The sequence below is a fragment of the Heterocephalus glaber genome, unplaced genomic scaffold (genome assembly GCF_053883595.1).
Source record: "Heterocephalus glaber isolate CG9 unplaced genomic scaffold, H.glaber_assembly_v1.0 deba00001472, whole genome shotgun sequence".
In the NCBI taxonomy this organism is placed as follows: domain Eukaryota; kingdom Metazoa; phylum Chordata; class Mammalia; order Rodentia; family Bathyergidae; genus Heterocephalus; species Heterocephalus glaber.
This window is the reverse complement of record NW_028258315.1, coordinates 10,339,473-10,353,865: the sequence shown is the minus strand read 5'-3', so window position 1 is coordinate 10,353,865 and position 14,393 is coordinate 10,339,473. Positions and strand designations below refer to the sequence as shown.

Sequence of the window (14,393 nt, the reverse complement as noted above, 5' to 3'; positions counted from 1 at the left end):
GAGATTGAACCCAGGGCCTTTGCCTTGAGCTGCATCCCAGCTCTTTTTATTTTTGAGACAGGGTCTCATTAAATTGCCCAGCCTGTCCTAAACTCACAATCCTCCTGCCTCAACCTCCTGAGTGGTTGAGATTACAGGTGTGTAGTGCTATGCCTGGCTCAGGGTTCTGTTATTAAGGAAGAAAAGGAACCAATACTGGGTGGTGCCAGGCAGTCTGCTTCAGCTTCTAATCAACATCTCCCTGGAAGATGGGAAATTCCGAAGACTCCAAGCTCCACTCCATCACCAATGGCAGTAGCCCTGCCTTCAGTACAGGAACTCAGTGAATAAATGGTGAATAGGTGAATGGTCTGAACTCACCATGGTTATTATTCTTCACATGACAGGTAATATATAACACACTAGGCATTTTAATAGTGGAGCAGTTAATGAGCTACAGGGAAATGGCCAAACCATAAATGCCCTTATTCATACCAAAAATTAAGTTTTGAAGATTTGCGTTACCTTGCTACTTAAAGTGGTATGAGCCAGCTAGAATTGTAGAATCTGAGGCTGCATTCCAAATCTGTTGAAGTAGAACCTCTATTTTATTCATATTTAATTACTTACTGTGCTGGGGATTGAACCTAGGGTCTTTTTGCACTGAGCAGTGTTCCCAAGCCCATTTTTTATTGAGACAGAGTCTCACCAACTTCCTAAATTTCCTAGGCTGGGCTCAAACTTGTGATCCTCCTGATTCAGCTCCCCAGTATTGGGATTACAAGGGATGCACTACCACGCATAGCTGAGCCTCCATTTTTTTTTTTTTTTAACGCGTTAAAGTCTGGAATACTGCTGGCTTCAGCATACTTTATTTTTCCTGAAGAAAAAAATACTGAACAACAAAGGCTGGACATGGTGGTATGCTCCTGTTATCCCAGCACTCTGGGAGGCTGAGGTAAGAGGATCACAAATTCAACCACCACCTGGGCAAATTCCAAAAGTAAAAAATGAGAAAAGGGCTGGGGATGTAGGTTGGTGACAAGGCCCTAGATTCAATCCCTACTACCACTAAAAAACAGGAAAAAAAAAGCCTGAATGATGGAAATATTTCTTTAAATTTTATCCTGTACCCGTAGTGATGTAGGGGTGTGTGTGTGTGTGTGTGTGTGTGTGTGTGTGTGTGTGTGTGTGTGTGTGTGTGTGTGTGTGTGTGTGTGTGTGTGTGTGTGTGTGTGTGTGTGTGTGTGTGTGTAGGAGGGGGCTTCCTCAACCTCTTTTGCAGCTGATTGGAATAAAGATTTCAATCTGTAGAGGATTAAAAAGAAAACCACCAAGTGTTGGTTCCAATAGTTCTTGTTAGCAGATAAAAGGGAAGGAAACATCGAACTGCGATATTTGTCATAAAGTTTTAGTTATTAAAATCTATATATTATGGCAGGGGGTGTAGTGGAGACATCTGGGTTCTTCATAGTTGGTGATTGTGTTTGCGCATACACGCACAAGAACACGCTGATTACCCAGACCTGACGCTTAGGGGAGGAGCAGAGTCCCCCCAGGTGGCTGCAATGCATGCCTGACTCCCCCCACACCTTTGCCCAATTTTCAGGGAAGCCGAGTCCTTAACTCCCTGGCACGACCCATAATTCCTCCACCTAGGTAGCTGCCTGAGGAGTTGGGAAGAGGTCGTCCACCAGCTCGAGTTTTTGACTCAGGAATAAAAGCTGTGGGTTCCAGTGTTCTTTGGAAAGTTTCTGCATAAATGGCCAGGTGGCAGAACTTTGCAGATTTTGCCATAGCTCAAGAAAATAACTATTACTACTACTGGCAAAGGTGAGTGGATTTTTTTCCTGACTTTGAATGGAAATGAAAGCTATTAGGGTTCTAATTAACACAATCCTTTTGGCAGCTTTGAACATAAGTGTTTTTGAGCAGATGAAGCAGAAATCACTGTTACTTCAAATTTCCTGGATAAAGGGAAGGTGTTGAGCTAGGTGTGGGGATGCAAGCCTGTCATCCTAGCACTCGGGAGGCTGAAGCAGGATGGCTGGGAGTCCTGGACAACAAAGCGAGTCCTTATCTCAACCTCGCTCCCCCCAAAAAAAACAGAAAAAGGGGGGTTATTGTTGTGAATGCTTACGCCCTGATTGGCGATGGTCGTCATTACTGTCTTCTTGGCTCCACCCTTAGAGAGAAGCCTGAGCTCCAACCTGACCAGGGTTACGGCTGTGGCATCTGGTATGAGCAGCCATGGGGCTCTTACACTCCATCCAGGTACAGCTACAGCTGCGCAGTGGCTGGAAATGGACCTCAGCCTTTTATGTACAAGGTGGCCGTACACTCAGCTGGGACTTCAGTGATTCTCCAGGTAACCCTTGCTGAGATGAATCTTGTGACTGCATGCCCAGTAATGCAAACATTGTTTCTTCTCTTTACCCATATGCGTCCACTCCTTCAAAATCCCACAGCCTGTTTGGCTCTGTGTTTGTGATAGAGGACATACAGTTCCCAACCTTCTAGATGTCAGATGTGCTCAGTTCATGTCCCCTGAAATAAAAGAATGAATTCCAAAAGACAGTGGTGGTTAAGAGTAGGAAAGATTTACTGAGAGAGCTCCTGAGATACAGAAGGGATCCCGGAAGTGGGCTGCCATCGAGGCCCTTCGTCAGGGTGATTTATACAGCAGTGTCACAATGTGGGTACAATGTGGGTCAAACTGTCACCAACCTCTAGGATTACAAGTATAGCCTCTTAGTACTGATCCAATAGGGAAGCCAGTCATGTAGCAAGGGTACATGGAAAGAACAAAGGCATTTTTGGCAAGGGAGTGGTCCGAATGCTCTTGTCACCCACCTGTTTGACTAGTCACCCACCTGGGTGACCAATGTCTATCTGGACTTCACAGGACCAGGTGATACCAATCACAGTACTATCTCAAATTATTGGGGTTTTTTTGTTTTGTTTTGTTTGGTATCAGGGTTCAAACTCGGGTCCTTGGGCTTGCAAGGCAGGCAGCAGAACCACTGAGCTAAATCCCTGGGCCTCTCAAGTTACTGTTTAGCCCTCAGGGAGGCATATAGGCCTGGTCTGCGTCTTTTCCCTTCAGAGGCCTCTCCAGCCACAGTTTTGGTGTGTTCTCATCTTTTGCACTGACTCTTTCGAGGGGTCGACCCTACCTGTCTGCCTATTAATCAATTAGCTGCCTATAAAAGTTTATTTATTTATTTATTTATTTTGGTACCAGGGATCAAACTCGGGTCCTTGCACTTGCGAAGTAGGTGGCGAAACCACTGAGCTAAATCCCCAGCCCCTATAAAAGTTTAATACCAGAGACTTAAGGTGATGATCATTTTAAAAACCTGGAAAGCTTTTGCACACATTTAATGTACACAATTTGATATATTTGGATAACCTGAGAAATTTTGACTTGCAAACAATTTAAATCCTCACTCTCTTCCAGAAACAAAATAGTAGGCTGAAAGATTCTGGCTGAAATTTTTGCTGCTAATTTTGGATGGTACTGAGGGCCTTGCCTGTGCCAGACAAGTGCTCTACCCCTGAGTGCGTCCTTAGCCTCTTGAGTTTTAGATTGTCATCATAAAACATTTTTATTTATTTATTTATTTATTTCGGTATCAGGGATCGAACTCGGGTCCTTGTGCTTGCGCAGCAGGCGGTGAAACCACTGAGCTAAATCCCCGGCCCCAGATTTTATTTTTTAATATTTAGGACAGGAAGTGGCTTCTGGTTTTGGCCATAGCATGAATGCACTTTAGAAAGCCATGTTAATGCTTTGACTACTAAACCAACATTTCTAAGCCACATGAAGATGTCCTGGAATAAGGGAAAAACTCGGCCACACCCCGCTTTCCCTCATCCCCTCCCCACAGGCAAGAGAGCACCATTGGAATGGATGGATGGAAGTCTTCTAGGGTCCCCCCATACTTTTGCTACATCTGTGTGGCTGGGCTTGTTTCTATAGGGATGGCGCCGCAGGGCTTTAAGTGCGGGCTATGGAATGAGTGCGGGCTTGTTCATTGCTTGCTTCTGCTTATAGGTTTAAGGAGAACTGTGTTTTAAAGATCCTAAAAATTCCCCTCTAGGGCCTCGGGTGTAATCCATTGTTAGACCTGCTGCTTCGTATGAGGTTCAATCCCCAGCACAGGGGGGAAACCCCAGCTTCTTTAGACATCCCGTAGTTTTTATCTCATCCTTTATCTGACATTTGAAATGTTTTTAGTGCTTTAATAAACTTCCTTTTACCTGTCTTTGCACATTTGCCTGAATGCTTTTGCTTTTTCGGTTTTTTTGCTGAGAATCCATTTCTGGATGTGGAAGGGTTAAATTAAAGGGTGTAACACTTAAAATGTACTTACCAAAAGGCCTGCCCGAGTTTCTTTTGTTCTGTATATGATTAAAGAATCTGACAGGAAGACATCGGTCTGTTGTTGAGGGGGAACATCTTTTAGGATGCTCATTGGTGTCGTGCGCCATGGCTTATTCCTGACTTGTATCTGTTATTTTCTGTCCCCTTTACTGGACTGCATAAATATTCACATGTTGAGGAAATTAGCACTCTGCAGTCAAAAGGCTGGGGCCTTTCTGTTCTGACATGCCTGTGATACTCTCTGTTGATAACCTGTGTGAGCACACTCGTGTTGAATTCAACACCTAGACCCTTGGTTTGTAAAACCTAACATTCGCTTGATATGTTTTTCCCTACACTTTCATTTTCAGTTTTTAAACTCTGTTTTAGGTGTGCCTCTTGCATAAAATCTTGTTAAATTTCTTGCCTTTTCTTCTTCCCTTTTAATTCAGCGTGGGCTTTTCCCTTTTAGCACATGTTCAGTGTTCTGCCACTTAACCATTGCCTGAGGTCTAAGCACACTGTTCTTCCTTTTACTATTCTTTTTTTCCTCTTTTATTTCGTGGTTCCATTTATAGCTTTAAATAGAGTGGTATGGGTATATTACCAACTTCTAAAATTACAGTTTAAAAAAATGTTTCCATGGCGCCTGCCTTGCAAGCACAAGGTCCTGAGTTCGATCCCTGGTACCAAAAAAGAAAAAAAGTTAGTATTTTTCTCTCACTCTAACTTTTCTAGCCAGTTTTGTTGGCACATTCTAGAATTTTATCCCAGCTCTAATCAAATTATGACCATAGATAGCATTTATTAATTTAAGAACTAGAAATACATTCTGTGGCTGTGGCCACCATACTGTGCCATCCGCCTCTCATCCTGGTGGGTGTTCTTGACTGAGAAGCTGATCGGCAGGATGTGGAGGATGAGGCTCTGTGGTGGGTCTTTCACTCCACGTCCTCATTTTGGCTTCTCTAATGAAGCATGTCCTCTGAGAGATGCTGTAACTTTGTTCCTCACTGTGGTATGACTGTCCTTACCTATGCCACCATGTCCTTGGCTTCCCAAGTTAAGGGGTTAGGTCCCCAAGAGCCTCCTTCTTCACTCTTTGACATTGTGACTTGCCTTAGAGGAAGGAGATGTCCTTAGAATGATCCTCAGGTCTTTAGGGCCCAACAGCACAACTTCCTTGGTCGACCTGTAGCAGAGGAAGGCCATTTGTACACATCTTCAGAGACAGCCTGTAGCAGACTCTACCCTGGTAGCTCTCAGCCAGAGAGAATGCTGTCTCCAGTTAGTTTCTGCTGCCCCAATTTTGGCCACATAGGCTGGAGCTCACTGCAAAAAGGAAGAAGTATGAGATTATTTGGATGTTGTAGTACATACAAGAAAGTCCTCTTTAATCAGATTCTGGTGATCTTAGCCGTTTCTAAATAAAAAAAAGAGAGACAGATGGTATAATAACATTTATGGTAACTGCATGGTTTATTTTCCAAGAGTGAAAGAGAGGCATACTTTCAGATTGGTTGAAGAGGTAGTGGGTCTTTGGCTCTCAATATCATCTCATTCTTATTAGCATAGGGAAGTTAATTAAATTCACTGGTGCTGAGAGTGAATGCAACTTTCCTGCATGGGATGGTTTCTTGGAATAGCTGCACAGACTTAAAAAGGAAGCTTCCCAGCAGGTGTACACACAGCAGTGCCTTGAAAACAGAGGCAGGGCTCACAGTCTGAGTTCAAACCAACCAAGATGTGTGTCGGGGGTGTTTCTGGAATGGACTCCTCTTGTTAGGTAAGAGCAAGATTGATTGCTTTGCTCTTCTGCAGGCTGTGCATCTCCTGGGTACTTTATTGTCCTCACCCTTAGCAGAGCCCTATTTAGGGCCAGGAGGAGACTTGGCAGACTGCCACCTGCACGAAGGGCAGAGCTGCAGGTGGTGAGTTCTGCCACAGGAAGAAGTCTTGATCCCAGGGCTCTCTGTGTCTGCTTCCAGGCTGGGTGCTAGGATGCTAGGGAGTTCCCAGCAGCTACAGAGAGCCCACTGGCCTTTGGCAGACTTGTTCCTCCCTGGTGACAGTTTTTCTTTTGACTCAGTTCACCCATTTCACAGTTGCAATATTAAAGATTCTTCTCATCAGAACTCAGGTAAATCTGCTTTAAAGGGATTTTAGTGTTTAGAGTGCTAGATTTTCTTTTCCAAGAAAGTATTTGTTGGTAGTAAATGTTAATAAAGTGATTTTTTCCTTAAGATACTGATTTTCTCTGTAGGAAGCCAAGCTGAAAACCAACTTTCCAGCTGAAGGCCAAGATGAAGACTCACTAGAAGGTAACCGGAATCATTGTGGTCCAGTGGTTGGAAACAAAACCCCTCGCCCAGGCTCCTCACTCATTCAGGCAACTCGATAGGAACGGAGAGCCTTGTGGAACGTTCCAGCATAGGTTGTGGAAGCCATTCTCTTGTCATTTGTCCTGTTTTCTATGAGACTGTTCTGATGGGGTCCGTGTCAGCTGAGCTACCACTAAGGGCCTTTCTGAAGGGTGGGGAAATGGGGACATTCTCAAACAGTAAAAGAGATATTATGTAGCTTTGAAGGTGGGTTTCCACCTTAAGTTTAGACCATAAGATTAGCTATGGTTTGAACATGTCCCCTGAAGTTCTTATGTTAGATATTTAGCACCCAGTGTAACAGTGTTGAGAGGTGGAATCTCATATGGAAGTTGAACCCACAGCCTTTACATGGAGCTGCCTCCTCGGTCTTTATTTTTTGAGACAGAGTTTTACTAAGTTGCCCAGGCTGAGCTTGAACTTGCCATCTTACTGCCTCAGCCTCCTGGAATCCTGGGGTTATTGGCTTGTGCCACCACACCCAGCTAGGAGCTGGGACATTTAAGAGGTGTCTGTGACTATAGGTCGTGATAGCGGGGCCCTCCTGAGCAGAGTCTGCAGTTACACAGGAGTGGGTGCTTGATAAGAGGACGAGTCCAGCCTTCCCACCCCATCCCCTTAGCTCTCCAGTCTTTTGTTCCCCACTGTGGGAGGAGGCAGCAGGAAGGCCCTCGCCACATACAGCCCCTCAAGTTTGGGCCTCTGGAGCGTGCACCAAATACACAAACCACCGAGTCTCGGTACAGGACGGGGAAGGCAGGAGTAGTGACACTTTCATTGGCTTTCTTTCCTCTGGGTGCTGGGACTGAACCCAGGGCCTCATGCAAGGTACACATGAGCTCTACTATTGAGCTACACTTCCAGCCTAATTTCCTTCTTTTTTTTTTTTTTTATACTGGGGATCAAACTCGGTCCTTGCTCTTGCGAGGCAGGTGGCAGAACCACTGAGCTAAATTCCTGGCCCCAGCCTAATTTCTTTTTAATTTATTGAGTGACTGATTAGTGTACTGGGGATTGGGCCTCGGGGTTTACAGGTGATCAGCCAGCACTCTACCACTGAGCTATATCCTACCTCTTATTTAAAACAGAGGCTTGCTGAGTTGCCTGGGTTGGCCTTGAACTTGTAATCCTCCTGCCTCAGCTCCTTATTTATTATTTAGGACTTAGGATTGACCCGAGGATCGTCACACTGAGTTACATCACAGCCCTTTTAAATTTATTATTTTAAGGCAGATTCATGCTAAGTTGCTAAGTCATCCAGCCTGGGCTCAAACTTTCGATACTCCTGCTAGAATTACAAGTGTGTGCCACTCCACCTGGCTTTTATATTTTTAAGGAGGGGGAAAAAAGAGGTGGTAGGGGTGGCTCCCATTTCCGTCTGGGCTGCTGCTTCCTGGGGAACTGACTGTGGCCCTCTGGTGACAGTGCTTCCTGTAGTTCTTCATCTGTCCTGAAAAGACAAAGTTTGTCTGCCCAGGGAATGAGCCTGGTTCTAGAAGTGTCCTCTTTGTAGAAGGAAAGAAAATATTTTGCTTTCACTTGAACTAAAGGGAAAGAGACATAGAGAAGAAATGCAGAGAACGCAGGTGCCTTTTTCCTGTGCCCTGTCCTTCCTGTCCCTTCGTCCTCCTGAGCTTCAGTCTTCGAGCTCCCTGTGCTGGAAGGGGGGTTGTGGGCTTCCCAGGCTTAGTGACCATCACAGTTTGCACACCAGTAGGAGCTCAGTGCTGAAATGACCTGGAATTGATGTTTCAAAGACACCTTGTGCTGTCGGGCAGTTCTAGTTTTAGTATTCTTTTTGTGTATGAACCGAAGGTGCTTATTTCGGCCGGGGGGCATAGTTCTAAAGTATGAGCTCCTCTTCTTGCCTTTAGCTATGCAACCTGGGAAAGGAAGGACACAAAAAAGCAAGTAAGGCTGCTTTCTGGGTCCAGATTGCCAAGGCTAAATCCCACTTCCCAGCCCTGTGATTCCAGACAAATTATTCTCCAGTGTGTCGGTTTCCCCTTCTGCACAGCAGGTAGGTTCATGTCTACCTCCAAGGATGCATGAGCTTGAGATCTAAAGTGCTCTTAGGTCTCCTAAAGGCACCGTGCACATGAGGCTCATGCAAATGTCAGCTAATCACGCAGCTAGAGCAGCAGCCCATCCACCTGGGTCATTTTCACGTTGCCTGTATCCAAGAGAGGAGGAAAACTAGAGACAGGTGACATTAATTTAAACCATACTTTTTAACCCGACATGTCTGTAATGAACTAAATGTTGAGAACTGCTAATGTGAGCACCCAATTCATACATTGAACCCTAACCCCAGGTGATACAGTAGTTTTAGGAAATGTGGCTCCTAGAAGCAGTGGGATGGGGAAAGCCATGAAGATGGAGGCCTCCAGACGGGGGTTTGTGTCCTCCCAGGATTAGGAGGGGGGCTTGGTTCCACCCCGTGTCCACCTGGTGCTGCTGGGGCCCTGTCCGGAACCAGACCACACTGGCACCCTCGTCCTGGGCTTCTGACCGCAACGCCACCAGAAGTACATCTGTTGTTTATAAGCCACCCAGGCTGTGCCACTTTTAAGGCAGCTTGAACTGAGCAAGATGATAACAAAATATTCCAACGTGTACTCTTTATACCAGGCCTTCCAAACACAGTGTACACTGCGGTCTTTATGGTGGTAAAACACACGGACCATTAATGGTTCCCGTCTTCACCGTTTTGAAGTGTCCAGTCCAGTGGTGTTCATTCTGCGGTACGACCATCGCCACCATGACTCTCGTGAGCTCCCTTCCTCTTAGAAAACTGAAACTGCATCCATGAAACAGAAAGTCCTGGTTCCCTCCTTCCCCCCAGTCCCTGGCAGCCCTTCCTCTTTCAATGGGATGCCTACTTTGTCCTCACATCTTGGGGCCCGCCGTGTTCACTGGGGCCGGTGGCTGCTGTGCCAGCTGGTTAAGGATTTGGGGAAATTGCTCCCCTTGTGGGTTCCTTTGGCTGCTGATTACTTCAAGACAACGGCACTTGGGACACAGCAAAACAGAGAGGCTTTCTCCGAAATTCGGCTCTCTGCCTAGAGACGGTCGTCCTGCAGAAGCTAGGTTGTCCATCCCCACCTGGAATCTGATCCACCAGAGATCAGCTGTGTCACCAGAGAGGGGGCTGAAGGTGGACACCATGCCCAGGCAGGCTCTGTTCTCCCGAGGGCCCATTCATTTTTCCCAGTAATTTTTCAATTGTATCTTTGTTTTTGAGAGTGGGTCTTGCTATGCAGTTAAGGCTGGCTTCGAACTCACTACAGTCCTCCCACCTCAGCCTCCCAAGTGCTGGGATCACAGGCATGTGCCACCATGGCCCGGCTCTTTGCAGTAATTATTAACTCTCCTTCAGGATGCCTACACTCCCCCTTGCTTCCTCTCATGAAGAAGAGAAGGTGTATAGACGCTCCAGAGTTCACTGGATTTTCAAGTATTCACTTTTCTTTCACTCGCCGCCACCTGTGCATGTGATACGTTGCATGCCTTTTCTCCTAATCTGCCTACTGCTAGTTTATTTCACAGACTGGATCACCACACTCTCAGAGAGGGGAGGGAAGGGTTTCACTCTCCACACAGCGCAGGTCCAGGAGGCCCACAGGTTTGGGGAAAATGGGTTCTGTTTCTTTCTCAGACTTCTGTTACAGCTGTGGCTGGTGTCACCTGGGTCACGTGCTCTGGGGCTTGGAGCCGACCACACTGACATCTCTTCCCAGCCACAGGTTACACACATGAGCGTGTCTTCCTGGCATGCAGTCCCTCAGAAGGAGCGTGCAAACACCTTCCAAGCAAAGGAGCTTGGGGCAGGACTTATTTTATTTTGGTGGCGGTGGTGGTAGTTGGAATTGAGCCTAGAGCCTTCGCACTGAGCTATATCCCCAGCCACTTTTAACACTATTTTTAATTTTGAGACACAGTCCTACTAAGCCACCAGGTTGTCCAGGCTGGGCTCAAACTTCTGATCCTCCTGCCTCAGCCTCCCAGAATGCTGGGATGACAGGGATGTGCCACCACACCCCACTGAGCATGACTTTAAGAAAGAAAATAAGTTCAGAGTCAGAATTAGAAATGTGTAATTTTGTGGTGAGAAGCTCTCAGAAGGAAGATTGTTCAAAACGTTGGGACACCCAGAGACCAAGAACGGGACACCACAGCTACCAGAGACAATGGGATGCTCTCGGCTCTGAAGTGATTGATACAGAAGGCACCACGTCCTTCTGCTGGGAGCCCTGTAGCAAAGTAGCACAGCCTGGGCGGCTTAGCTACTAGAGGCTGCGAGTTCGAGATCTAGGTTTCAGCTGATCTGGCCTCTGGCAAGAGTGTTCTTCCTGGCTTGTGGACAGCAGCACCCTCGCAGAGTCCTTAGCTGACCTCTTTTGCAAGTGCATCTTCAAAAGGAGCAAGCTCTCTGGTGCCTTTTCATCTAGGGGCACAGATGCCATCAGACCACGGCCCCACCCTTGTGACCTCAGCTAACACCGATCACCTCCCCAAACCCCACCTCTGAATGTCATCACGTTGAGAGTTGGGGCTTCAAGATGCATTTTGTAGCAGACACAAGCATTGAGTCCCTAAGAAGCCTACAAATGACCAGCATGAACCCATGAGAGTATTAGGTGCAAATTATGGTCCTTTGTACATCCAGGCATGCAGGAATTACAAAGGAGAGAGGCTTCGGTTTCATTCAGTTCAAGGAGGAATGAGACAGACTATATTTTTTAACAGGTCAGTGACCTTGAGAACCTTAGACACCTGGCAGCTTGGGGTGAAAGCCCTGTTCTGATGCCTGCATCACATCCTCCCACCCTCTTGTCACAGGATCCCGAGCTGCAGAGACGAAGGCCAGCTCCTCCTGTGCTTTGGGCTTCATTGCTATAGAAGGTTTATTTGCATACATCAGTCTGTTAAGTAACTAGACATTGCTTTTTTGGAGTCCTGGTCCTGGCGCACCATCTGGCAACCTGTCCTGCCAGGAGCTCAGGATGTCTCCTAACCGTCCCCTGTGCCCTACGTGGTGCTCATCTCTACACTGCCTCTTTGGTCTCCATTTTCCATTTCCCTCCACCTGCTCCACCATCCAGATGTTGGTAGAGTCAGATAATAGTGCTTATTCAATCATTAAATTTATATTTATATATTAAAAGGAATTTTAGCGGGGGATTTAGTTTAGTGGTTCTGCTGCCTGCCTCTCAAGTGCAAGGTCCCAAGTTCGATCCCGGGTACCAAAAAAAAAAAAAAGGAATTTAAAAAATTTAACCTTTCATACCTGCCATATTTCTGCTAATGTTTGGGTTTTTTGGGGTGGAGGAGAGCTTGGAAATGCTCTAGCTTTCCCCTAGTTCCAGTCTGTGCTCTATTTTCCTCATGTCCGCTATTGACTTCTGCAGATCCAAATCTCCCTTTGAATATTGAGGAATTAAACAAGGAGTTCATGGCACAAAGTGAAGAGCTCTACGACTCTCTCATGGATTGTCACTGGCAGCCCCTGGACACAGTGCACTCTGACATCCCCGATCAGACCCCAAAGTGAGCGGGCTGTTCCTGAAGCTACCCAGGTATCATGTTCATCCGTGTCTCATTTTGGTTTAGAGAAGAAAAATTCTTCCCAGAGGGTACTGGATCACAGATGCCATTAGACACAGACGCTGTGGACACAAACTTTCAGGATTTAATGTGACTGACGTGGTAGACTATGACATAAATAAACTTTCCCAACACGTCCATTTCTGGAAGTGTGGTATTTTAAGATAGTGCAGGAAGACTCACATGAATTTCCCGGTAGAACATGTCCCATCAGACACTGCAAAAGAAGCTGACTAGGCAGTGATCTTGAGCTTGCTGATTGTGGCAAGAGTGACTCTATGTTTTGCTGGCTTCCTGAACGTTAAACTCTCCTGGTGAGAAATCGCATTCACAGAGAATACAAGGTCCTCTTGCTTGTATCTTGTCTAGAAAATGTCAATTATCTCCACTGACTGTCTGGTGCTCTTTAAGAAAGCTGGGTGTAGTGTTACACATCTGTCATGTCATCCCTGTGAAAAGCTGGGGCAGGAAGATCTCAAATTTGAACCCAGCCTGTCAAAAAAGGGCTATGAATGTAGCTCATTATGAAGGCCCTGGGTTCAACCCCTGGTGCCACAGAAAAGCAGTGAGTGACAGTTGAGACTCTCGCATCTCAGCTGAGCAGATTCCTAACTAAGCACGAAAAGTTTGGTTTACCCAAATGGCCTGCTGGTTTTCTAAAATAGAGGAATTGGAGATTGATAAAGGTAAAAGCCAGTTCTGAAACTTCAGTGTGCATCTTGGCTGTGCACCTTCTCAGGCATCTTTTTCTGGGAGGGGTCCTCGAGGGTGAGCACTGTGCCCTGCTGCATTGCTTTGCCTTGGGTGGGCATCGCCTAGAGAGCTGAGCAGGCTGCAGGCAGAGGCGAGCACCAGACACCAGTCCTCTCACTGACTTCGCTCAAAGACCGAATCCGTTCGCAAAGCCTGGTGGGCTGCAGGGGTGTCCAGCAGTGTCCTGTGTCCCCAAGTGAGGGACAGGGCTTCTCAGCCCCAGGCCTGTTCCATCTGGGCTGGACACAGCTGTGCTCCAGGGACATCCCGTGCTGGCCTGACTGTACCTCTACAGGCCACAGCACTTCCAGTGCTGGGTGTGCCACTACAGTACACCCAGATGTGCGGACCGGGATGTCTCTAGACACTGCCAAGTGTCCCTGGCAGCAAAACTGTCCCAATTCAGAACCACTAGGACAGGGCAACTTTTCAGACTCCAGAGTGTGCTCGGCTCCTGGAAAGTTTTGTTGGGACCCAAGATCAGTTTTTGCTGAATGTTTGTCACCTTTGCCTCACTGTAAACCGCAAAAATCATATGTCCAACCATTATAATTAGGGACTTTTTAAGCCACTTTGAATTTTTGTCATCTGTAACAAAAGCATCCTAACAGATACAGTAACAGTGGCAAAGAACTTGGTGTCCTGGAATCCAGAGGAGGGCTGTGTCCTGAGCCTGTAATCCCAGCTGCTTGGGAGGCTGAGGTAGGAGGACTACAAGTTCAAGGCCAAGCTGCCCACTTTAGTAAGACTTCATCTCAAAGTAGAAAAGGGTAGGATGAGGCTCAGTGGGAGAGGCCTCACCCAGTGTGTGTGAGGCCCCGGGTTCATCCCTGGCTTCGCAAAAATAAAAACCCCCTCAGTACGTCTGGAGCTTTGCTGATATGGAAGCTGGGAGTTTCGAGTGGCTGTGGAAACTTGACTGTAAAATGACGCATCGCTTCCTCTGCTGCATCAGCCGCCCTTTCACGGGTTTCAGGGCCACATGTGGCTAAGTGCTACCAAATTAGGCAGCAGAGACTATAGACTATTTCTGTCATGGACCAGCGCTGTACAGTGAAACTGCTCACAGAAAAGGGGAAGCAGAGCCTGAGATAAAGGCAGGGTAATTTCTCAACCCCTATTTAGACATCTTTTTTCTAATTCATTAAAAAGAGCAAGAATTTTTTCCTTCCCTCTCTTCCCCTCCACAACCAACTTCCACCTCCCTGGGGGCGCTGTTGTTCCTGCTGAGAATGCCTGGACAGCCTGGCAGTCATGAGCCTGTTCAGCCAGGGCTTTTAAGCTGCCATACAGAATCCAGATTTGAT

General features: G+C 46.7%; 2 protein-coding genes across 2 annotated transcripts in view; one reads left to right on the top strand and one right to left on the bottom strand.

Annotated features, from left to right (window-relative positions):
• The first annotated feature begins 1,023 nt into the window (after nucleotides 1-1,023).
• On the top strand, nucleotides 1,024-12,469 carry CUNH6orf52 (chromosome unknown C6orf52 homolog). Its single transcript, XM_004847869.3, has 4 exons — nucleotides 1,024-1,812; nucleotides 2,170-2,347; nucleotides 6,609-6,666; nucleotides 12,138-12,469. The coding sequence occupies exons 1-4, from the start codon at nucleotides 1,742-1,744 to the stop codon at nucleotides 12,278-12,280; spliced, it is 450 nt and encodes a 149-aa protein (XP_004847926.1). The 5' UTR covers nucleotides 1,024-1,741; the 3' UTR covers nucleotides 12,281-12,469.
• Nucleotides 2,562-14,393, bottom strand: part of LOC147826183 (N-acetyllactosaminide beta-1,6-N-acetylglucosaminyl-transferase-like) — a 118,757-nt gene continuing 106,925 nt past the window's right edge. Inside the window, exon 2 of the mRNA XM_087181758.1 lies at nucleotides 2,562-5,677. Coding sequence (XP_087037884.1) covers nucleotides 5,634-5,677 — 44 coding nt within the window. The 3' untranslated portion in view covers nucleotides 2,562-5,633. The remainder of the gene's footprint in view (nucleotides 5,678-14,393) is intronic.